This window comes from Diadema setosum, chromosome 17 (assembly GCF_964275005.1).
Source record: "Diadema setosum chromosome 17, eeDiaSeto1, whole genome shotgun sequence".
In the NCBI taxonomy this organism is placed as follows: Eukaryota; Metazoa; Echinodermata; class Echinoidea; order Diadematoida; family Diadematidae; genus Diadema; species Diadema setosum.
In genome coordinates, this window is record NC_092701.1 from 29,434,612 (window position 1) to 29,461,424 (window position 26,813).

The 26,813-nt window shown below is 38.3% G+C and overlaps 1 protein-coding gene across 1 annotated transcript in view; it reads right to left on the reverse strand.

The window, feature by feature from the left end:
* Window positions 1-11,534: 11,534 nt before the first annotated feature.
* The window catches only part of LOC140240580 (large proline-rich protein BAG6-like), a 62,300-nt gene continuing 47,021 nt past the window's right edge, over window positions 11,535-26,813 (reverse strand). Inside the window, exon 25 of the mRNA XM_072320340.1 lies at window positions 11,535-12,446. Coding sequence (XP_072176441.1) covers window positions 12,186-12,446 — 261 coding nt within the window. The 3' untranslated portion in view covers window positions 11,535-12,185. The remainder of the gene's footprint in view (window positions 12,447-26,813) is intronic.

A 26,813-nucleotide genomic window follows, 5' to 3' on the forward strand; every position in this document is an offset into this window, starting at 1 on the left:
AGTTGGAGGTGATTTGAATATGAAAACCTATATCAGTTTCATGAAATCCATGATTAATTTCAAAGTTAGGTTCCAGATTTTGGTCAAATTTTAACCCTCTGTACAAAACCTGAACTTTACACAGGAACTTATGATGTGTATGTGAGTGTGTACTTACAATGACCCTGAACAATGGACATGGATACCACCTGTTCAGAGCTCTGCTCCAAGGCACATGAATGCTTTATTAGTTATTCATGATGAATTGCCCTGGGCACTGCTAGTCTGAATTCATGGCAAAGGGTGAAATGCATGCACATGTAAAAAAGTAAGCACATGTTTCCATGTATTTGCGTACACCACATTTCAGAATGAAAAATGACTATCTGTGAAAGTGGAATTGCTCATGAATAAATAATGAACACTGCAATCCTGGCCATTGTTCAGGACCATTGTCTGGGTGTCAACTACACACTCTCATACACACCAATTGACTTCTATGCAAAGTTAAAGTTTTGTACAGAGGGTTGAAAATAGAGCAAAATCCGAAACCTAACTGAAAAAATTAATGTTTAATTTAATGAAACTGAATTATGCTGTCATTGTAAAATTGCCTCCAACAAAATTGTACACTATTCAGCTATTGCTCATATCAATGTCAGTGTTATCTGATATATAGTTTTTGAACTATTAAGGATCAAAAGTGGGAAATGTTTTTTTTTTGTAACACCTAGTATTAGCTAAAAATAACAAATTTTCACAATTTTATTTATAACATAGGCCTACATGAAAAATTGTGAGGGTACGACATCATCAATTCGCTAATTTGAATATTCCTAAGGACTGCACGGTCAAGAAATGTTTTTTTAAAAATATGAAATTTGAAAATGTCATATCTTCCTTATTTCTTACCCAATTTTTGTCATTTTTGTATCATTATGTAGGGAATATTATCTCTTTCTTTTGAAGTGTATCTATTTTGGGGTGGATTTCTTCTTTAAGTTGACATGAAATGAAATTTTAATCAATCTAAATTTAATTTCATTCACATTAAATGAAATTGAAAAAAGCAGTCTTTCTCATCAGAGAGTCATTCTATTGTAATATCCATAATATTATTATGAATAATGAAAAATTCAGAGAGAAGGGAGTGTTCATCAATCAAGAAAAAAAAAAAACCACTCATTATAACTATATCAGACAGGGTTCGATATCAACCTTCTTTCTCTGGTGGCCTGTCGAGGCTACTATAGGGCCACTAAAATCTTTAAGTCTGAAATTTTAGTGGCCCGAAGAAGAAATATTGTAAACCCCCCCCCCCCCCCCCAAAAAAAAAAAAAAAAAAAAAAAAATCATAAACATCCATTTTAAATCTTAGTTGCCGACCGGGCCACAAAAAGATAAATTTGGTGGCCCAACATCAATTTTAGTGGCCCCCTAGCCACGGGGTCACCGCAGAGGTCGATCGAGCCGTGTATAAAATTAAAGTGCAAACCGACTTGAGTGTTGTGCGGTGACGACATCATTAACTTTTAAGTAAGTATAAATACCACGTGTCTGCATGTGACCAACAGCACCGTTAGTTCCATGAAAGCACATAAAATATTTTTAACTTCCGTGTCATGATCAATAGATAATATGGTGTTTTAATATTAGGTTTTCCCGGCCAATTTTATTGTTTTGTCATTTAATGTCATATCGGAAGCATTCATTTTCGTCCAGTTTGCTCAGCCATCAAAATACGGTCATTCAAAATCGATTTTCTTCCTCCAACGTTCAAATTGACTGATTTGGCAAACGATTTCGCATCTGCGCATTCTAATTCACCGAATGCGCATACATTTTCGGCAATGGTTATTCAACTTCTTCTCCATCTGTCGCCAGCTCTTTCCGAGAATTCAAATTCGGATATGTGCAAATAAGTTCATTAAAGGAGCATTTGAATTAAACCTGCATAATGTCAGTTGAAAAAGTACATTAATCATGTTAATTGTATTACTGCGTTTTAAACTGAATTTTAAAAACGTCTACATTTGGATCACACAATAGCATGAGGATGCAAATAAGTATGAGATAAAAATCAGAGAGCTGTACGACGATCAAAGATGTCAAATGAAGATTGTAAACACAGTATTGGCCCGAATTCACGAAGGTGGTACAAACGAAACCATGGTTTAAACCATGGACAAAAACTGTGGAGTGCCAAGTGTCGCACGGAATATTTCGTTACGAAATTGGTCATTTCGTCGACAAAATGACCGTTTCGTTAACGAAATTATCATTTCGTGGACGAAGTGTTCATTTAGTTACCAAACGTTGTCATTTCGTTACAAAATAATCATTTCATTGACGAAATGACTGATTTCGTAACGAAATATTCCATGCGACACTTGGCGCTCCATAGATTTTGTCCATGGTGTAAACCATGGTTTCCTTTGTACCACCTTCATGAATTCGGGCCAATATGATGATCTTAATGAAAATAAAAAGTAAATTGGAGATAAACACAGCCATGAGATGCAGACATGGCGAAATGAGGATTTTATATTGAAGTTTACATAACAGTTTTGCAAAAGAAACAATCTGGATGTTAAAAAAAAAACCATAACAAAGAAATGCTGATCATGCTGATGAAATGTAAGATAAAAAGCATAAGTCACATTCGATGACCAGCTGGACATAATCACTCTTGCCTATTCATAAGTATACGTGCATTACGAAATTGAATGCTCAATTGTGAAAATCGCTTTCTTGAAAAAGAAATTGAAAATGCTTTTCAGTGCTTACCGAGCCCATCGCACGAATTTGAATGCGCAAACTTAGAAATCCATGCTCAAACACGAAATTGAATGCTCACATCGGAATTTGAACTAATGTGACCACTAATCTGGGAGCCTAAAAACGAATTCAGAACAATGTGATGATAATGTCCCGACAAGAGCCGGGCGGGGTGGGGTTCTTTCGTTATTTTGCATGCTTCGCGGCTTCTTTTCTTTTTCTACTGTTTTACAGATCGGCATATCATGGCCAGCAATACGTGCATGTCTGGGAAGTTGCTCATGTATTCTCCTGTTGCAAGTCAATGTTGCTTTTATATATATATATATTATATATATATATATATATATATATATATACATTTATGCAATTTTACAATGTTTTACGATGAAATGTGATATTACTATCGGTCGGCAAGGACGCAGTGAATCATTGTATTCACTTTTAAGAAAAATAAAGCATGAGAAATGTGCACCAAAAGATAATATCAGAAGTAAGAGAAATATGAAATGTATATATTTCAAAATAGAGATTAAATGATCTCTGTTTGTGAATGAGTGTAATTTATGCCTATTTATACTGCTTTACCCAACGTCCAAGCCACTGATGTGCACGCTCAGGTTATAAAATGGACGCCTTTGAGATAATGTAATCTACTAGTATATTCAAACTATATATCTATACAGAGTTGTTTATTCAAAGCACACACACAGACAAAATGAAACATTGAATAAAAACGCAGTTTTAATTAACGGGTTAATAAATCGTCTCTTTTTTTTAACGCAAAGACATAAAGCCGCATTCACATGTACAAAATAGCGGGATGACGATCGCACTCCAAATCGCGAGACTTTTCGCAAGCGTTCACACGGTCAGAAATAGTGGGATGGGATGACGAACGCGCTTGAAACCTCGAAATTTTGATTTGCAAGCGTTCACACGGACGGAAATAGTAAGCTAATTGCCGATCGAGCGCAGCTTCCAGGAGACGATGAGGAAAGAATAATGAGGAGCAGTGCGGGACATTAATCTCCCAGTCGTGTCAGGAAACACGCTGAACAATTCTGATAAATATTCGAACCTGGCATTGTTGCTGTCATCCTGTTCTGTCAAAATTCAGCTGATGAAGCATTCTTAATTGCTGTCGTTCAATGCCACTGGATTTCCCTCCTTACGCTCTATTTAAGGATTACACACACACACACACACACACACACACACACACATATATATATATATATATATATATATATATATATATATATATATATAAAACATAGATATATACATAATCATATTTGACTCTTTCTCCAATATCCATTACGTATGTACACGTATATGTATACATACCCTAATGTATTATATCTATGCATCCCGCCATATTTTGAATAAACTTTTTTTTTTATTCATTCATTCGTGCACTTATGCTTCCACTATATAAAAAAGATGAAATGTCACTCCTCCAACATTTTGTAAAATGTTCAGCTTAAAGGCATAATTTGCCATTTTGAAGATGAAACAAAAACCCAGCATTAGTGCTTTAAAATACTTCTAAAATGTGAGTTGGGGATAGAAACAAGCACTGTAAAAATTTGAATCCGTATAATCGATGTTAAGTAATGTTAAATACACAAAATGTGAACACTTTAATAAAAATGTTTCCAGACTAAACCGTCTACAATTACGGTTTATCGGAAAAAACACTGATAATATCTCCTTATATTTTAGGTTTTATTACGGAAATTTTATGTGGTAGGACCGTTTTGTGATACAACAGACCTACACACTGCTCCCAAAGGTAAACAGGAACTTTAACATTCAGAATGTTGGATTTACACTTTCTGAAATGGCAATCCAACATCACGAGTTTCACGACTGTTATTTTTTTTTTTCAATGGGTGTTAATGTTAACATTTAACAAAAGGTTGGAGGATTGACATCTAAAATGCTGATTTACCACTTCATTTTTAGAGTGTCGGATATAAAAGGTATAGCTCTACTAATCTATGTAATTCTTCATTTCTTACAGAAATTGACTGCTATGCAACTGAACGGCTGAAAAACAGGAAAACATAGTCATTTATTGACTTTAATTTCGCTATTATCAAAATGCCATCAGGACCAGGAGAGGTCATGAAGGACGCCTATGGGTTAATGTTGCGCTCGTTGCTCAGACAAAGGAAATGAACCAAAATCAGCCGCTATTTTCATTTCCCTTTCTCATAAGTGAGTTATGGTCAAGTGCCAGCATTAATTTGACAATATGATAAACCGTAATACAATGTACTCGAGAAAATCCAGAAAATTCGAGAGCCCTATTTAAAAAAAGAAAAAGGAAAAAATGAATAAATAAATGAATGAATAAATAAACAAAAATAGACACCACAACACAAAACAAAACAAAAAGAAACACCCCCAAGAAAATCGAAACACAAACAAACAAACAAACAAATACACGAACAACATACTACTACATGCTACAAAGTGAAGATTCTAGAACTATTGTCACGACCAAACGCAGTCAACAGCACTTCCGATAAATTCTTCGTGAATTTAAGATTTGAACTAGATTTAGCATCTGAATCTTATTTAATATTTCTGTGATGAAGAATGTGGAATAGCCCGTTTCACAATTTTTCTAAACACTGACAGTCATTTTCTGTACATGACTTACGACAAGGGTGAAAATTTGTGAAGCATTTGTATTTAACAATGCAAGGGTATTATTCTTCATCAATGCTGAATCTACATTTTGCTCAGACTCTGGCGTATACTGGTTGCGTTCACATTGTACTGCTGTGCGTATGAATCAGTTACTATCTTATACATGGACGGGGAAACTTGTGCCTTGAAATTAATGATTTTAAAAAAAAAACATGTATGGAAGCCACTTTATCCATTGCACATAAAAGTTCGAACGCATACAAACGGTAAACATGCAATAAAACTCAGGCGTGAAAAACAGCAAGCTGATACCGACAAAAATTGAATATGAACAAATTTATTCTGCATTGAAAGAATAATAGAGTTATTATCTGCTTCGGTTGTGTGTACAGCAATCGACAAATCAAACTTAATGCCACTACACTGAAAATTACATCAAGCTCCTCCTCCTTCGATTTCCTTCAAGATTTGGAGCAAAGACTCACGAGAAGAAATCTCAAATATAATGATAGCGGAATAAAGTCTCAAGTAATGAGTTAATATCGACATTGATTGTTGGTATCGGAAACGACAGTCGGCCTGATGCCAGTGACTAGATAAAGAACATTACTCATACCTGCATGCCACCTGCTGCGTATTAACAATGCATTTCATACACTCTATATCATTTTTCTCTTTCACGCTATTCCTGCTCGCTGCAAAACATCGAGTCAAGCCAATCATTTCCTTCTTTAAATTCTTCAAGGCCTGTTTACAATGAAATGTAGTCCAGATCTGAAGCTGATACAGGAAGTATGTACTGCATTTTGTTTTTCCACACAAGCACCACCCTCATCAATTTATATTGAATCGATAAACACTGGACCACTTGAGTACGCCGAAGTCATTGCCCGCGTCAAGGAAACAGAAAAAACAAAAAATTGTTTGGTTGTCTTTATCAACACATGCGCAGCTCTTCCTACAGACATCTTGCAGTGCAACGCATCCAAACAATCGCCTGATCACGAAGAACTGGTGGGCAGAGTTTCTTTTCGCCTACATCTGCAGTGAAACCAAGCTGTAATTGTTGTGCTGTTGATACAGTCCTAACTATTAAATCGCTGGTTTGAAAAATAAGTCTTTAATTACGGGGGAAAATAATGCAAATCTCTCATAGTCCGAGAGAGATCATACGCAATAACGTTCTTCAAGAGCTCACACAGATACATGACGCGCGCGTACAAGAGAATGCATTTAACACATGGTCACCAGGGAATGGCCAGAATACAACATATTACAACACAATCATACTGACCTGCTCATTTTCAAAGCTGCGCTCAAGCACAGTTCCCACTTCAGAGCCTGTCTCTAAAGCACACGTACAATAATGATCTTGTGTACTGGGGTAAACCAGTAGGTCTATGCAGACATGAAGCCCAGGTCCCTTTTTCTAAATCTACAAGTCATGATCTCTGCCATCCCAATGAATTCTTTGTGTATAGGTGTAAACGATGTACAACAAACTGCATACTCTCTCCATGGAAAAGATCATAATTATAACTGTGAAAAGTACTGAATGTATTCATCCTTCTCTTGCCAGTCACATAGAAACTGAAATCCCCTCCAGAAAAAAAGCAACAACAATGCTTCGAAAGTGTTCTCTCCGGATCCACTGGCATGTTATCAAGTGAATTGGGCACATAACAGCTCGACTGGGTGTGGTGTGGTGGGGCACAAAACAGTTTCACTTCTTGTTTAAAACCCTTGCATCGTGTGCAACATGGATTTTGCATAGAGAATGAGGGCTGTTTAATAAAGGGTTCCATTTCATACATCAATAGCCTACTACTGTATCAGAGCATGATAAATATTCATAGTCATTTGAAATCTTAAGGAGAGAATCCACACGTGCACTAGGTTGTCCCACACATACCAGTGGTGGATTGGGGGGGGGGGGGGGGGGAGGGAGGGCATGCCAGGCGCACCCCCTTTATTTTTTGTTATAACAAAAGAAATTCAAAAAAATGGAGGGGAGCATGCACGTCCCCCTCCCCCCTTTATGGAATATCTGGATCCGCCCCTGCATACACATCCATGCTGGGGGGAAAAAAAAAAAAGCTACAGAGTACAGGCTCACTTACCAGTCCTTGTAGGTTTGCTTACCAGTTACAGGTGCATCTAAATCACATGACATACACATTGGCATCACATTTATGGATGGCAAATGCATAGAAGTTTTTCCCTATAATTTGACATTGTTGTGCCTTTCTGCATTGCAATTTCATCTTCTTGTTCTTTCCCCACCCTGCTCATTTACATAAAACATGTTGGTCCAGCTCTCAACCAATACCATTTCATTCAACAGAGTTTGATACAAAAGAGTGCAAAGACTGAGCCATGTGCATACCGGTAGTTAATTGAACGCATCACGTGGGAAACTTTAATTAATCTGAAAGTTTGCGGTAAACATCTGTGTATTGAAGAATTAAGAAAACAAAAAAGATGATGAAAACTTGCTCAGAGAATACTTTCAGTATTTAGCACTTTTACTTTTGAAATATGTTAAGTCCGTCATAGATGCATTCAAGTGAACTTAAGATCCTCTGTCACGATATTACTCTCTCTCATTGATCTGCAAATTATGTCTGGAAATTGAGGTCACATTCTGAAAGCATCACACCCACACACAGATGGTGTATCCAGTATCTATACCTCTATGGCTCAAAATAAAGGAGTGACCAACCCCCTGCAGAGTGGTCAATTGCATATTAATCATGTGACAAGCATAATCAGGTTTGAATGCATGCTATTCAAAGGGTGACTGCTGAGGCTCAAGTACCAAAAAAACATGGAAGATTTTTGGGTGTAGATAAGTTTGTGCTTTTCATGCTGCATGGAACTGGTACAAAGTGAAATAAATGAAATCATAATATCCATATTCTTTGCTCCCTTTTGTACAAGTGAAGTGTGCTAAGGCATTAACTAACATGTGAACTGATTTAAGCGTTGAAAACGAATCACTCAGAATGCAAAAATAAAATTTTAACAATGATTTTTTTTTTCCTTTTTTTTTTTCTTTTTACCAGACCATTGAGATGTCGATGTTATTCTCTGGGACCTGCTCATGGGCAGGTGGGATGGAAAATGTAGGATACTATCTACAATGTACCTCAAACACAAACCTGCTTGTTCAACAATTATTAGCAATTGTCCAGATCCTCATGTGAGACTAAGAGGCCAGAAACAACTGGATAAGAATGATGAACATGTAAAAAAAGAGAGTAGAAAAAGACTCTCTATGTTACACCACTCTAGCTTTATCTCACTGCATCCCATGATTAGAAATATGAGTAGATACCAGTATTATTCAGCATGCAGTATATCTTAATTAAGATATTCTCAGGATTCTGAGGTTTAGTACACTGAAGTCATCAGTTCTGTAGTTGCTCCGTAATATGTGCAATGTTAATATTCAGAGGGGCCTGCTCTTATGAAAGGAACACACTTTTAATGTCGTGCTCCCATCTTACTCCTAGATTTCTTCTTTTCCCTTGAGTGACCAAACACTACCTTTGAAATGACCATTTGTATCACTGTGCAGATCCTTTAACAAACTGTACTGTACTTACACAAATGTATCTTCATCTGAGGAGTATGGAAACGAAATAAAATGTTATAGAATGGGTAGCGAGAATCCTGTGATCTCATTGGTCCAGGGCTATGTGTTGATTTGTACTGGCCGCACGCGGAGTCACAGCGGTAAACATGTTATCACGCACTTGTAGCAAGAGTACGCGCACTTGTAACAAAGGTTCGCGCACTAAGCAAGCGTTCCTGCACTCAGTACGAGACGCCTATTGGCTACAACAATCATGCATCAGTTTTTACTGGATGCATGGTTCTGAAGAAAAACTAAGTGTCCAGTAAAAACTGATGCATGGTTTTCGGGCTCTCGTCTATGGCAAGCCAAAAGGAAATGCATCCAGTAAATTTGTCATCGGGTAACACGATAGAAAAATTGGGTTTTGGCAAGAAAATTACACATTCTATAAAACAGATGACGCACATGTCTTTTCGTGTGTCAGGCGGAATATAGTGTGCATGCGGTAACTATGGTATTTATCCTAAACCCACTGGGCTTCACCTCGTGGGCATATGGAAAGGTTTTTGGCCAAAAGTCTACTAAAATCATTCTACAGCTGAGCGTGCACGCTGCCCGCACACACAGAACGTCAAGGTGCACGCTTTGAATTATTCATGAGCCTACACGGTCTGCCACACACGTCGTGCACACAGCAGTGATACGGACTGGTCCATTGTCGAATATGGGTAAAATGCTGCAGAAACAACATAGGGGCAGCCATAAACATAGCATTATATGGGTTAAACCTACATTGACAACATGAATTACATGCTTTTCATGAAATTGTTTACATTATCTGCTTTTTAACTGACCACACACTCACACACACACACACATATACGCACACACTCACTGAGGTATCAATCATATATTGCTGACAGTCGCTTTCTGGTCATAATATTATGCAGCAACTTCAGTAAATTAATAGCAAAACCCAAGTACACTCTAAAAGATGCACAAATAGAAACTGAAAGCTGATGTATAGTGTAGATTCACAATCATGTTGGAATGTTGACCACTGCAAGTTCCACCGGCACTGCACTGCGCTTCATGCTCCACTCGCGGTTACCTGGGAACGTTCACCCCCACTACACAATGGTGCACTCTGCGTATATGTGCTTGCCGAGAAAGATATGATCATCGAACATCATCGAAGAAGAAAATTCCCGTTTTCTATATCTTCTCAGCAACATATAAAGTCATAACTGGTACAGTAGGTGGTCAGTTAATATAAGGGTTCACCGCTGACTTCAGGAAACTTAGAAATGAGAAATACATATCCAATTTACGTTATAACTCACGGTATATGAAATCATAACTCGTCCAAATGCAGCCACGAATAAACAATGACATCATGCTTCATATGATAATGAGCTTCTCTGTGTCGCTGATTGTGATTGGATTGAGGACGGAACCTTCTCAGTTTTTTGCCAATTCCGACAAGACCTACAATCCAATCACAATGAGTTTGACATATATGATAGAGATTTTTTTGGCGCGTAATATGGTAGAAGCCACAGCTTCATGTGCCATTCGGTTGCGGAGATACAGCCTTTCAAATAGGGAGGTATCACTGCATCACACGGCGAATACTTTAGGAAGTGTGTACAATCCTATGGGGCAGTTATTCTGAAGTGAACTCACAAAGCTGTTTTTGAGCAGCCAGTCCGACGTTATTAGAAGTCCATTTATCTTCTAATTTTAGTATTCTACAGACAAATGTCCTAAGACTAGAAAACCGCTAGCCACAAGTCCACGGACATTACTTACTTTATGATATTTTTCCATTAATGACAGTAAGTCGGGTTTTGCTTGTGCGTCTCCATAGGTTATAACACAGGGTGCGCGCGCGCGTGTTCTGTGTGTATTAAAAGAGACAACCTTTCCATATGTAAGCATTCCATAGTTACCTTATGCACACAATTCCGACTGACGCGCTCAGACCTGTGTGTCATTAGTATACTGTAGTGTACCACATAGCAACAGAAGCATATTTTTCATTTCCCACCATACTTCCTCAACCAGCAGGCTACCGTTTATTTATGTTTGTTTGTTTGTTTGTTAAGCTTCTTTATTCAACATAATTCAGAACCCAATCGGAGTATGCAGGTGATAATGGATTGCAAATGTGCATTCTTGTGAGTCTGTTTCCCACCAGAGTGCAAGTGTGAAACTGAAGGGGTTTTTCACTCATCGAGCAACTACAGGCCTCACTAATGTAGATAAAGTAAAAAAGCCCAAGCCCCATAACATTAAACCAAACTACATGTATACTGACAGATACATTCAGAAAACACAGGAAATTTTGGAGGGGTGAAGCCACTGTCTTTTTTTTCAGACCTTTGAGTGCAGTTTGAGTTAAAAGTCATTGAGCGAATTGTAGAATGGAAATGAAACAAATTGCTTTACACAGAAAGATCTATATCACACATGACAGACATATTGAATCCTTCATACATTTGACAGAATTTTTCAATTTCATGTTGTTGTTTTTTATCATGTGTCCCCATGGAGAATTATTGAACAGGTGTGACGCCAATATTGTGACTCAACTCTCTTTACTGGACACTCACTCTTGACTGCCATTCTTAACAACAACCACTAAGCATTGCACCTCGTTGGTGTCCTTTGCCTTTTAGACCATCAAAATGGTTATTTCATGTTGACCGTTTTGGCCATGGTCAAGTTTCTCCGCTTTGGGCCAATTTTGAGACCATTTGCTTGCTTGCGTTTGCGCTTGTTTGTGTCTTGGTGTGACGGAGAGGTGTATCTTCCATACAGGAGTCTCGGTAACGAGGAAAAAACTGATGAAAGTGATCACAAGAACATCCAATATCCCGAGGTAACTCTCATTTTCTTTTCTTGCTTTCAAATAAAACATTTAAAATCCGGGGGTAATTACTGTAGTGGTAACGTACATGTAGCTTGGTAGACTCCAGTCAACAGGGATAGCTATGGCTATGCAGCCACACAACAGGTGATTTCAAGTGTCCAAAGATTAATAACTTAGTAAATACATCTTATGATTTTTTGTCCCATTGTAAATATTTTACACCTCAAGCTACATACTGGCTCAATGAGGTCACAGATAATATCTGTTTATATGTTCAAAGTACTCCCATGTTGCATGGCCAGGGCACACTCATTGTTTCTGGAAGTACTTCTCCGTGTTGGGGAACTTCTGGGCGTCGTAGTCCGGATCATGGCGTAGCCGCTGCTTGATGGCGCTCTTCACCTGTTTGTCGCAGGCGTCGCCCAGCTCGCGGCTCGCCCGCACGTCGTTCATCAGCCGCTCCTCGCTGGTGACCGGCTGCGCCCTGGCGGACCGTATGGCCCGTTGGAGGAGGTTGGAGACGAAGGGGCGCGTGTCGGCACCGATGGCAGGCTTCCTATCCTGAGAGAGCTGAACGGATGAACAGAAAAAGACAGATTTTAGACAAAAGAAAATGAAGCTCACGTACTAACAGTCATCAAGTCATTGGTGGCTGTGTACTGCTACACAAGGAGATCAGGGGATAGAGTCCTGATTTGTGCATTCATCCCAGGACAAGATGTTCTCCCCATGATATCCCCCTCAACCAAACTGCCAAGAGAGGAGTACCTGGCCATGGTGAGATAATAATCATGTTGTACTAAGGCCGGGGAATGCTCCCAGAGTGTACCGTACCATATCATACCAAGACAGATATGATGTGCACCATTTCCCGATGTGCTCCAAAATTGTACCATCTCAAACCAGGTAGAAAGTTGGCATGGGTGAGAAGAATGTGTGTAACACGAACTACGTCATAATACAAAGAGTTGATTCTCATTGTTTGAGACACCTGAATGTAGCGCAGGCGTGCCAAGTGCATGATCCTGTTGCTACAAAAATGTGTAACCTCTCTGACTTGAGTCCAGAAAAAAGCTCATGATGTATGCTTTCTCCAGAGCACTTGCATACTCCCAATCTGGCATGGTATGGTATGGTATACATTAGTTTGCTTTGCTTTGCTTTGCTTCTGAGAAATTGAATGTAGCCAAAGTCAACTGTGTATCCTTCACCATTGATCACAGGGTTTTCTTACCAAAAAAAAAAGAAAAAAAAATCACAGAAAAAAAAAAACTCAAAAGGGTTAATAATCTCCTATCCCTACATCATTATATTAAAAAAAAAAAGGTTTTAACCAAACTGATATGTTGAAGGAAAAGACACTGCAATATGAAAAAAGTCCTAAGGAATCCAACTACACTGCAAATTAGATACAATCACATCAGCTGGTACATGTAGAGAATAAAGTTTACATCATTGCACCAAATGATGGATATCTGTAATGGATGTCGCGTGAGGATTAAACGAGTTATGACATCACAAATATTGTCACATTATGTGATGGATGTCGCCTGAAGACTAACCACATTCTGACATCACAGTCATCAGCCTGGTGCACTGAAACTACTAAATGTCCATCATTGCCTCCTCAACACTAGTCTTGCTTTCAGTCCTCGGGCTATCTTTTCCGCAGAAAAGACATTAGAGCATCACGGGTGAATTACGAACGAGCGTGTCCATATGAAACAAAGCCGGATTCCCCCCCACCACGTGTGCGCAAGGGTGTTCATATGGTTTCATTTTCAGCATGTGATCTTGAATGAGAGGATACCATAATGTGTAACATGCTCTAATGCAGGATCAAAGGGGAAGCCCAGACTATTTTTATAATTTCACATCATCTAGTTCATAAATCAACAGATCTGTGTTTTGATTTGTGTTGTTAATTGTGGTCATTAGCAGATAAACCAATACTCTGCAAAACGCAAAACAAATTACGCTGAACAAGGATGATCGATGACATAAGAGGCTCACATAACATGTTTTGGAAATGTAGCGATGTAACTCCATTACAATACTGATTGTGCAGAATTTATGCATGCTTTCTTCTTTAGTTCTGCTTCCTTGAGCTCTCCCACTCATGCATTGTTAAGATGAAGCTACCATGTCATCATCCTTGTTTATTGTAATTTGGAATAAATATCAAAAGAAAATCTTTTTCCTCATCCAAATCACTATAAATTCTGAAACTCTGTACCTATCAAAACCAATCTGTAATTGCTAAAATTCAAAAGTCTGATAATCATTAGGTCTCCTTTAATGACAGCGCTACACATGGTAGAGGCTAAATTGAGAAATTACCAAAACATTGCTGACTGAGAATTTACTCCATTCTTGTTGATTTGAGATATTTGCAATTAAAGCTGCTAAAAAGATTACAAAAATGATAAGAAAATGTGGGATACTTTCATCAAATACCTTCAAGAGTATTCCCTGCTACTTACATGTGAGGTACCACTGGAAAGGTTTTATTTGGCTCTGTCTGATGATGGACTTATTTTTGAATGTTTAACGATGGTGCTTACCCTGCTGTGAATTTTCAAATGCATAAAAAACCCACTCCAGCAGACAAAGGTCTTGAGAATTGTGTTGTCGCTAACAAGAGATCTTCGAACAAATATGTAGGCCTACTATCACGCTTAAATACCATTATACCCAAATGACCTTTTTCTATTACATGACTCTATCTTTGTGAAATACTTAGAATGGTGTAATCTGACCACTCACAGGCCTTCAATCTTTTGAAACATTATTTTCTTCCCTAATTATTTTCATTGCTTAAAAATCACCAAATTATCAGAGACTCCAGTAGCACACTGGACCACACAGCTCAGATTTTTCAAACTTGAAAAAAAGAAACACACAATAAAAACCAATGATCAAACTGTGCCTTTAAGCGTGGCTCATCATTAGTGCACAAGGAGAAATGACACATTTCTTAAGTCATTAAGAGCAAAGCCTTGTAGGCCCAATGACGATTTATTCCTCTTTACTGCTGCTCCCTTCATGCCTCACCACAAACAAAAATATGACATAAAATGCATTGTACAGGCTGGGTTCAATACCGCACATTACTCAAGTACAGGGTATCACATTTTTCTTTTCTGACACAAGCTGTCCCTGATAGTCTGGCACCCTTTCCCCCAAGACCTTGTATCTCAAATTTTTGGTGAAAATGACTTTTTTGGATTTAAACGGCCAGATAATCAGTTAAGTGATGTCCTGTCCAAATCCTATAGCTGCCTTACTCCAAAAATGAAGCCACCATGGCATGTCAGAGGAAATGCTCTCCCATTTGATGCAGTGCTTTGGCTGCCTTGTTTTTTGTTTGTTTTGTTTTTGCTCTCCTGAACATTTGATATTTTGTAGATACGAGGTCTTGTCGCCCAGTGACCATATGTTTTTTTTTTCTATACATATTCTCTGTTTTAGTGTTACTAGAAAACACGCCATTCAACAAGTAGATTGTTGTACAAGAGTTCTCCTTCATCCTCCAGCACAATCCCAGGTCACTTGTTCAGGAAATGATCCCAGAGAATACGTTTCCCCAGGGCACTATTTTTCTTTCATTTTCTACCATCCACTAGTAACGATCATCTGAATAAATAACATCGCTCTCCTTTGTTTTGTTCTTTTTTTGCTTTTTTCCTCTTCTCTCTGTCCTCCCAGTGTTTCTCCTTCTTGCCTTTCAAATGATTACACCGACTTTTATGTCTTGAATATCACCTTGACCCCAAAGAACACTAAAATGGTATGTTCCATCTGGTTGCCTAGTAGGACTTCTGTCATCCCTTTGGAGTGATGGCAGAGTGATGGGGGGGGGGGGGAACTATTCATGAAACGAGAGAGAATACCTGAGCCACTCACTGTCCTTCATCACCATTTTTTCCCTGTTATTTCTATCATTATTACCATAAAAAACGCTGGGGTTTTTGTAATTTTCTTTTTCCAGCGATTACAGGCAGGTTGGATTTTCAGCTATCACATGCACTTACTCCAGGGACAAGTTGTATTTTTATAACGGTGGGACATTCCATTCTACTCTTGACTCTCTGATATATTCTCTTCATTTGGCCAATACATGAGGAGAAAGAGTGTCATAAATTCTGATTATGGTTTAAATACGAACAGGTGGCCAGTCAAACAGGGCAGATTTCAGTTGCGAGTGTGGCCCATGGTAACACAGAGGGGCTTTCACACTTGCACAGAACTCGTCGGAAAAAACATGTCTACAGTTTATACCGAGTATTCGCGCATCGAAACTAGTCTCCTCATCGTCTGCTAAAGCCTCTCTTACAACCCGTCGTGCGTGTCTAGAGATTGTGCGGACTCGGAGTTCCTGTCAGGCGTGGAGTTGTCGCAGGGTGAAAATTAAATCGGAGGGGAAGTATGTAGTATGTACTTAATGAGTGGGTGTGTCTTGCTCAAAAAGTGAGGCCCGCAAGTGGTCTGTACGCCTTTTTGGAAGTAGGAAGAAGAAAGGAGCACGTAAGATCTCTACTTCTGTCGCACACAATGAGTGGGATAATTGTACGTGAATTGCAAGTGAAGCGTATGTTTCCAGAAATCGTACTTACGAAGTAAGAGAAACGTAAGGAGCACGGAAGCGTTAAGCAAGACAATCGTGCATCAAATTGGAAGAACGCACGGATAATCAAAATGATATAAAAGGGTGCACTGAGTCTCTCCATCATTCACTCTAAAAAATCAAAAGTTCCGTCATGTACAAGGAGAATATCCCCTTTTAATCAACCCTTTCCTCTCTCGGTTTCATTTTTTCTTTTGATACTTTCCCAAATATTCCATCAAATATTTGTATATGAGATATCTCAATTTCAACTTTAAAAAGGCAAAAGCTCCCTTGTACGGGATCGCTTTCAATTTCAAAAACTCAAAAGCTCCATCGAGTGGGAGGGGGCATCCCCCTCCCACACCTTCCACCTCTACCTCATTAGACTTTGTATACACACAGGTGATGCACATTTGGAATAAGAGCTAAATGCCGTGATTTTGCTTTTAACACTTCCCTGAAAAAAGCCATAATTATTTCAATTATTTATTTATTCTTTTTTTTTTTTGGGGGGGGGGAGAAAAAAATCCAAGTATTGCATCAAAAGTTTGCACCAGATCGCTGAATTTCATGCAGGTCTGAAAATGTAGAATCAGATAAGATCACATGTACACCCTCGTGTGCATGCCTTTTCTGTTTGATTGCTTTATAACAGACAGCGTTCATGAAATTCATTGTAATAATAAAATACAAGATGTTTATTCAAATGCTACCACTTTATAGGCAAGTTGTTCAATAATAATCCACATCAAAATATCCTGCTACCTTAAAGAAGTGGGGCCGTTTCAAGTCCATAAAACACGTAAAAACATGCATCAAATTGCGCCATTTACAACATCAAAATGCAAAAAGTTCTCACCCTAGGAGGGTGACACGTCCCCCTCCCAGGGTGAGCGAAGCGACCGAGCTCGGGCTCGGTCGCTTTGCTCTTGCATGGTTAAGTACGCCTTCATGGGAGAATTGTTGCATGTTTTGCCTGCGTTACACGCACGCCTATCGAACTTACTCAGTACTTTTGCCTTGCGTACTCCGAGCGTGCCCCACACGTGCTATTTGTCGCAGCCAGGTCGTAGCGAAAAACTGGCCGGCCAGTTTTCAGGCTGCGTGCTATGCGTTGTGTTTGCGACCACCAAAAAAAGTACTTTCCACTTGCGTGCATCTCACTACTTGGCTCATTTTCGGCACGCAAAACACTCGTAGTAGCACGCACGACTGGTTGTAAGAGAGCCTTAACTTCTTGCGTACGACAGATCATACAACACCATGATCTGCCAATTGTATATGCAACAATTGATACTCTTTCCTCCAAGAGTGAACAATATCGTGGCAGCGGCGAATGCAAAGCCAAGTTTAGCTCCGTCTCCTGAACCAGTGCTTTAGACTAGATGATAAATCTCTCAGACTGCAAATACCCACCAAAAACCTTGCAAAGGGTGAGTTAAAAACACCTCTGGAGCATGAGAGCCCACTTGTGATTTTGTGAGAGGTGTTCAGGGAGGAGCCTGCTTAAAATTTCCTTTTTCAGACTGTCAGATTAAAAAAAAAAAAATCAAATAATACTTCATAGCATGAAACATGTTCTAAACATGTTTACTAACAAGCTTCCTGCCAGTTTGAAAGAGTTTTACAGTCACTTGGAATCAGTGCCATCCTAAATCATTCATGTCATGCTATTAACCTGAGAACCTACTTAATAATATACTGGTTATCATGGCACACAAGACTTATATTGCATTTCATATTTTATCAAAGCCTCATTTTTTGCACCATTTTGACTGATGCTTTCTACTGTTCTTCTTGGAACTTAGAGCCTTCAAGCCGAGAAACACTTGGTTAGGCCACCATAAACATCCTGTTGATTTTTGCCGATCTGCTACATTCTCGCTAACCCGTCCTCATCGCACTGCATCAAGTTTGTATTTCTAGGGCCATTTATGCTCCCCGTGAAACATCATATCTCTATGAGAATTGCAACATCTAGCTCTAACGTGGCAAGGGCAACTGTTACAGATACTTTCTGAAATATCACCAAGAAAAAAAAAATGTGAAGACTGTCATACGAATGCTCTGAACTCTGCATGTGGGTTTGCTGAATTGTTTTGTTCATGAGAATGCTTTCATACAAAAAGAAAAATAATGATATTAAAGGACAAGTTCACCTTCATAAACATAAGGATTGAGAGAATGCAGCAATATTAGTAGAACAAATTAGTGAAAGTTTGAGGAAAATTGGACAATCGATGCAAAAGTTATGAATTTTTAAAATTTTTGAGTTAGAACCGCTGGATAAGGAGACTACTAAGGCTCGTGATGTCATATGAGTACAACAGTATAAAGAAAATGTAAAGAAAATTCAACATATTTTCACTTTTTTTTTTTGCATAATAAAAGAGCACTTGACTTGCCTCTTTCTAAAGGCAATGGGATTAATATTACCCATAACATATGTCAGTAACGAGTCAAGGGAATGTGTACTTTTTTTCAAAAGATGAAATTTTGTGAAATTCTCTTTATATTTTCCTTATATTGTTGTACGCATGTGACATCATACACTGCAGTAGTCTTCTCATCCAGCGGTGACTGCACAAAAACTTCAAAAATTCATAACTTTTGAACGGACTGCCCGATTTTCCTAAAACTCTGAACGATGTGTTCTACTAATATTGCTGCATCCACTCAACCCACATGTCTATGAAGGTGAACTTGTCCTTTAATAACAAAATTGCTATATTCTTCACATGACTCCTACTCAATGTTTGGATTCCTTCCCGTGGCAACATGCACAAACACAATAATGTGCCCAGCTAGCTGCTCAGGCTACTCGCAAACTAAAAGTGGTCATCCAATTCCAGTGGACTATCAAGCCGAGTAGATAATTGCATTACATCCGCAAAACCCTACAGATATTTTTAAACTTCCTGATCTGCTTTAATTGTGGTGTGCATGTAAAGCACAAATATGAGGCTATTCTTTATCTTTTGTTGGTGATATTTTGCAGTGAGAATACGCCACCTGACATAGTATATTCATACTATTCAATATACAATTTCTTATGCAGAGTGGGAAATTAAGTTTAACTGCATTGAATACAGTGCAGATAAAATAAATTTGATGCTATGATTGCAAAATTGAGTACATGTGCATTAATTTTATTGCGATACTTTCTTCTGATAGTGTGGGACCATTCTTCTTTAAAAAAAAAAAAAAATTGAATTAAATCAATCAAATCTCTATCGCCTCACACTGTAATTTGTCCATGTGACCTTATACATGGAAATAAGCATACAACAATATAATGTAAACTGATATCTGCAGGCCAATACAAAGAAGGGCTAGGGGTGCAAGTCCAAACTGTAATTCTGGCATTGATAAAGCATCTTGAAAGATCTAACATGCAAAAACTTACAAAGCAGAGGACATTATTTCCAGTGCAACCATTAATGCACACTGTAAAATCCTATTTTCATATGGGCAAGATATCAGTAGAACAAAACTCCAGAGGCTCTCCTTCAGCTCTTCCTCATCTAAGGACAAATAGCTAGAAACGATGTCATTTAGAGGCTACCTATAAGGATGTGAGCTACATGTGTGGGGGTATTTTTAGAAAGCATTGCTTCACTTCAAAGAAAAACTTCTAGCCACTTGAAGATGAATACCTGAATATGTAATCTTTGTCCACCATTGAATTCAATCTTTGTGTAACCCAATGCCAACTGGAGAAGATGTTTGCGAAGTAATCTGAAACGGCAATGATCTTTTTCCTGCCGCTGAAATAATCATCAAAACTTGGCAATGCATTTTGTTTATCACAACCACCGACGATGGTAAGGCAGGCAAAAAGAAATGCCTGTAATAGTTAATGACAGCATTATCATACATGTCCGAGGCATGAGGTCATAAACTAACATTTGTTCTGAGCAAGATGAGTGAGACTGGTAAAATTGTAAATCAAACACCACTTCTAATGCCTATTATCGGTAAAGGAAAGTGTTTAAAGGGAAACAACACTCCATATTCAAGTTGAGTTATTAAATGAAAAATACTAGAATCAAGCAAACAATATTATTGAAGTTTTATTAATCAGTCAGGAAAGAACAAGAGAGTTAAGGGATTCTATTGTTGGGAAAGTTTCTCATATTCATCATGAAACAGCGACATTCTTTGTAAGCACAAATGTGACATCATCATCTCATTGAATATGCATGAATCATTTGCATATTCAATAATTATATTCAATGGTGATGTCACAGTCTTATAAGTCTCCCATTGACTTACAGACAAATCTTGGCAAGATTTCCTTCCTTTTTTTTTTCAAATTAAAAATGGAGATATTTAGAGTATACAATATGTACCTTGTAAGGATAGTTTCGCATGTTTTAAATTCCGTGGAATCAAGACATCACGCACAGGAACATATGACAAGCAAAAATATTCACGTGCTTTTATTTTCGTGCTAGTTTTTGGTTGCGCGAAATGCGCGAAAGTTTCAACACCACAAAAATTTCCACTTTTAAAGTAATCACTGCACTTTTGGAAGAACCTTGCCATGATCAAGGGGGCACAGTTGGAGTTGCTGAAAGTAATGACCCCAAAATAGATTTCCACGTTTGTTTTCTCTGTACATGCCTTTGGGAGTATTGGACTGTGATCACTTTGTTTTTTCTACATCTGACTACTTGCATATCTCTGGTTGTGACTAACAATATTTCCTTTATTCTTTGTGAAAACATGCAAAACTTTTAATCCCATAGTGGCTATATTTACACACAGTATTTAGTTATCCCTTTTGCATTGCTATCAAGTGAAAACTATCATTTTTTTTTCTTTGCCACTGTTCGCACATACCCCCCCCCCAAAAAAAAAAAAAGAATAACTCGGCTACAAATGAAGCACTTTGAATCTCCAGACTGTGCATGCTTAAACAACGACCAGTACATTACTTTAAGGACTGGGCGTGCGAGACCTTACTTATGTAGTGTGGCGAGTGGCATAATGGCATTTAACAAATCTATGGTTTCTTTGTGTACCGTTTACAAATGCCACAAAGGGCAAATTATTGTGCAAATTAAAACAACAACAAACTGGGTCCTGTTGCATAAAAGCTGAAATTAAATAGGCCTATAAGTCAGAAAATCAGTTTGCAAACTGGCCAAACAATGCTTGACCACTGCCGACTCTCTGCAGAATGTTTGCTGCGGACTCCCCAAACAGAAACCTCTCAAAGGAGATGTTGATTTTTACAATGGATAGTGGTCTCATATAAGAGCATTATAGGCCTACATGTATGCATGGTATGTTCACTATCACAAACATCCGACCCTTTTGAAAGTAATTTCACCCTCTTGATAGTGAACTTACAACTTGACTGAAACACTTTGTCTCAAATTTCATTTTGGTCTTTAGCCAAAGCCAGAGACAATGGCCATGTGGACACAGTTACTTTGTCGATCGATCGTACGATGTTGCTCTGTAACTGTGAGCGTGTTCACGTGGTGCTCATCAGCAATGAGAAGTCTTGAAGTTTTTTTTTATCAATAGGCACCACTCCATGATAGAATCTGGCAGTGTAGTGAAAATTTTGAAGTGGAGGAGGGGGTTGGGTTAACTGTTATTGTCAAATATCACTGAGTTTACCTCAAGAAATCTTGTCACATGGAGTGTGGATGATAATTCAAAGTTGGTTACCTATGAGACCATTCATGCAGTCCCCACTTTGGGGTTGAACTCTGATTTGACTTTGGTATCATTGAAGATAGCTAACTTCAAGTTGAAGCCAGGTCAGCTCAGTTTAAGAACTATAATGATTCTACTTTCAGACATGATTCAAAATTCTTCGAAGTTGAAATTCTTTCTCAGTCACTTTCTCTCTCTTTTCTTGCCCTTTCTCCTTGCCACCAGCTGTCAAAAGTCTGTTTGGATGATTTTATGGGGCAAATGGCATGTCAAGCATAAAACAAAGTGTCTAGAGAATTTCAGATGTTGCATTGCACAGTAACCTGCATTGCACAGTAACCCAGGTACCAGTAACAGAGATCTCTATAAACAGACATGTAAATAAGTAAGAGTACGAAGGCAAAATATATCTCTATATCATATCGTAACCAATCTCAGTTGGGCTGCAGCGATCTTATTACACAGGTGGCATAAAGCCTACTGTCTGAATGACTAACGCAGCAAGAAGAATATGGGCCAAAGCCCCAAAGAAGACTTTTTGTTTGTCCTTAAAATGGGAATTCCCCCCAAAGGCACATTGGTGAATTCAGTGTTTGCAAAAATGATAGAGCACATCCTTGGTGAATTCGAGGAAAATTAGACAATCTGTTCAAAAGTTTATAAGTTATGACAAGGTTATGACTTGTCAGAAGTTTTGATTAAATCCATGTCATGTGCCACCGTACAATGCAACTTGATAAGAAAGCTTCACAATTCGTTACTAGGTCACTGCAGTAGTACCACGTAAATTAAAATATAAGGAGGATTCCATAAAACTTAATCTCTACACATTCCCTTGACCTATTTACCTGATTTTATAAGCCTACATTGAATGTTCAGGATAATACTATTCCCACTGCCTTCTAAAAGAGGCAAGTCATGTATTCTTCCATTATGCTAGGAAAATGAAAATCATTACTGCATGGGAAGGCAAGGACAATTTGAGATGTCCCAGCAGGAGTGATAAAAAGAAAATAACAAAGTATTCCTAACACATTTTTGTTTTACTACTGTAGCATAATGAAAAGGCACTTGACTTTGGTCTCTTTAGGTTTGTTATACAGCATTTCATCAGAAGTCAGGGGAAATAATATTACCACATGTCAGTCACAAGTCAAGGAAATGTTAACTTTTCATTCGATTAGCAAATTTTTATGACTTCTCTTTACATGTAAATGTTACATACTGCATCTTTACATCATTCTACCATGGACCAGGTCCATGGTTCCACTAACGACACATCACACATTACAGTGGCCTGCTTATCCAGGGATGAAATGATTCATAACCTAAAACTGCAAAACTTTTATAACGTCTGTACGGATTGTCCACTTTTTCCTCACACTTCACACTGATGTGTTCTACACTAACATTGTCTGCATTCACAGTATCCACCTGATGTGCTTGAAGTAAGTTTCCCTTTAACCCTACACAGTGTGTACCACTCTGGAACCTCTGGAGGAGGAATAGAAAAAAAAAAGACAACAACAACAAAAGGGTAAAACCCCCTTTCTGGGGACCAAGCCTGTCCACCTGTTCCTCTCCTCCAAGGCTTCTCCACATCACAACAGGGAGGAGAGAATTCACAGAGCATTCCTCCTGTCACCTCCAAACTCTCCACTTATCCCAATCCTCAACAGAAGAGACACACAGGCCTAGCCTGGCTTTCCGCCCACTAATATCCTATTTAAAGGTATTGTTTACCATTGGGAAGAGTTATTTAGAAATGTTCGAGTTATCACATTTCATGCATGTGTGTAGGTCAGTTGTATCACAAAACATCCTACCATATAAAATTTTTGCAATAAGGCCTAAAATATAAAGGAGATATCCCTATTTTTCTCAGTAGATCATAACTATAGACAAATTATTCAAGAAACAATTTTACTACTATAATTGTTCACATTTTGTATATTCAACAATACTTAACATTGATTATACCGATAAGCATTTTTTCATTTGTTGTTTCTATCAGTGACTCACATTTTAGAACTATTTTGAAACACTACTAAAAGCTGGGTTTTTGTTTCATCTGCAGATGGTAAATAATACCTCTAACCTGCAGGCAGGTTTCAGAGCCTCTTCAAGAAGGCAACTACCAGCTATTCTGGAAGTTGATAACTGCTGATACACAGTCAGTCAAGTAATAATTATAAAGACTGAGCATGTGTTTATATAAAGAGTAGAACAGCTCAGAAGAAGAAAGGGGTGAGGGTGGGGTGGAGAATGAAGAGGTAGAGACAGAATTGATGTTAACATAAAGAGTACAGAAAATGACAACTCAAGAGTTCAATGAAAGTAACTTGAAATGTTCTGAGAAGTCTGTTCTGAAAAGATGTTCTGAGCAGGCATAATCATGAACTATTCAGGTACAAATATAATGAAATTTTACTGATGAAAACAAAGAAATTAACTTTATCATTTATCTAGATTTCTTTCAAGAAAACTTTTCAATTCATGGTTCATGCTTTAAAACAGAAATACATGGTAGAAATATCTCAGCACTGAGACAGTGACACTGATCATTCACTCAAAAAAAGAGAGAATAAACAAAAGATAGGTATTCATCTACCCTTTGTCTTGTATTTTCTCTATCATGGAACAAAACTGTCTGAAAAAGACCCACAGAGTTTTGACAGACTAAATTTGGCCATTAGCCGCATTTACACCTATTAAAATCGCGATTTTTAAAATCGCGATATTTTGGTTCCACCGTTTACACTTGCGCAAAAGCATGCGAAGTTTGAGCTTCACGAAACATCGCGATTTTTGGGTCGGTAGTATGCATGTGTAATTGACCTCTTTTCAACACGGTAGCTGAGTGGAAGCGCGTGCGTTTTCACTGCAGTGCAGTATATTTTGTTCACAGCTAGCTGGTTGGAATGTTGAGCCAGGGCTTTTTATCACTACAATGCACACATAAATTTGTGTTTACTTACGGTTTACTTACGGTAAAACACATACGTATCACATACGTAGTAGGCGTGTAAAACTTCATCTAAGTATGGAAAAGTTGATAAAAGCAGTATTCAGGAGGATCAAGAAATTTCGCCGATATGACGAAAGTGAGAAGTATACTATAGGACTTGAAAGTTAGGACTGGTATTTTATCAGGCGACAGCAAGAACTCGCCATTGTTTAACCGACACTTGTTACGTACTCCTGTATTCACAAACAACGTATACTGAGAGCAGTATGGGTACTCCCACAATCAGCGCATTTCTGGGAGAACATTATTTTGTAAGTCGTCATGGGGTGATGATACGTGGTTGGAAAACTTCAGGTTTGCTACTAGTTTTCACATACTAGTTTCATCAGGGAGAGGGAGGTGAGAGTATGAGCCGATCGAGGATCGGCCGTTTAGTGTACACTGTAGCGAGTACTATATAGTACTCTGGCCAGTGACTGACGTACTCTCTACACGTTCCAAATAGGGATCGGGAGCGCGCGTAAACTCCCGGTGCAATCCGATACCGAAAGTCATGTGATGAAAAATCATGATATTTCTGCAGCTTGGGTTTACACTCGCTAACTTCGCCTCAAACATCGCGATGTTTCAAAAAAATCGCACTCCGGCTGGTGATTTTTCTGGCGATGTTTCGAGGGCGTTTGGGTGTAGTTGCTTAGCAACTTGCACCCAAATGTCGCAATTTTAAAAAAAATCACGATTTTACCAAGCAAGTGCAAATGGGCCTTTTTTGGGAGAAGTGAAAATAGCCTTGGATGATTACTACGAGGCACCAGAGAGAAATTCCTTCACATTGCACTGTGGGTGTCTGGCTGAGAAATATGTAATGACGTCACAACATGGAGGTTATTATTCTTTATGACTCCCTGGAAAGCTTCATTGGTACAAAGCACAACAAGTTTTGTGAACTGATAACCTTTTTGCCTACCCCGGAAGAGAAGAGACAAACAAAAATTAGAATGAAATGGAAATCATGAAATCCGAGAGAGTAGAATCCATAGGGCTGTGTAGATATCCACACCTGTTAATAATATAAGCGAAAATGCTGTATTTCTGCGAGCACCACCCGAGCGTGATATGACAATGCTCACAAGAGGAAATCAAAAACAAAAACAAAGCAAGCAGTGCCCTCCTCAGTGGATAAGTTTTGCCTGTACCCAAATATTTGAGGAAAAGTGTAACTACACGTATGCCTACAGTTAAGTGAAATTATTGTGTCTAAAACAAATGGAAAAGTGCTTAACACCTGTATGTAGATAAACTGACAGTTGCCTATTTCTCCAACTCTCTGCACTGTTACAATTCGTTACTTTTAAACGTGTCTAACTTTTTTCTTCAAAATTTTCACTGATTTACTTTTCAGACTTTTATGTTTTTCATACAAAGCAGCAGCATATCAGGATGCAATTCTCCTTGATGATATCATAAGAACACACTTTTATTTGTGAGCTGTGCACATTTTCTACAGAATGTCTAAATTGGCACTGATTTTCAAATTAATTATCCATGACTATGTCAATTCTTTTTTTTTTTTTAGCTACAATCATCCACAGAGTACCCAAGTAACTATTAAGAAATGCCAACATTTCATTCACTGAATTAATAAGATAAATCAGTCGTCTCACAAAGTGAGGTGTGAAATGAAAAT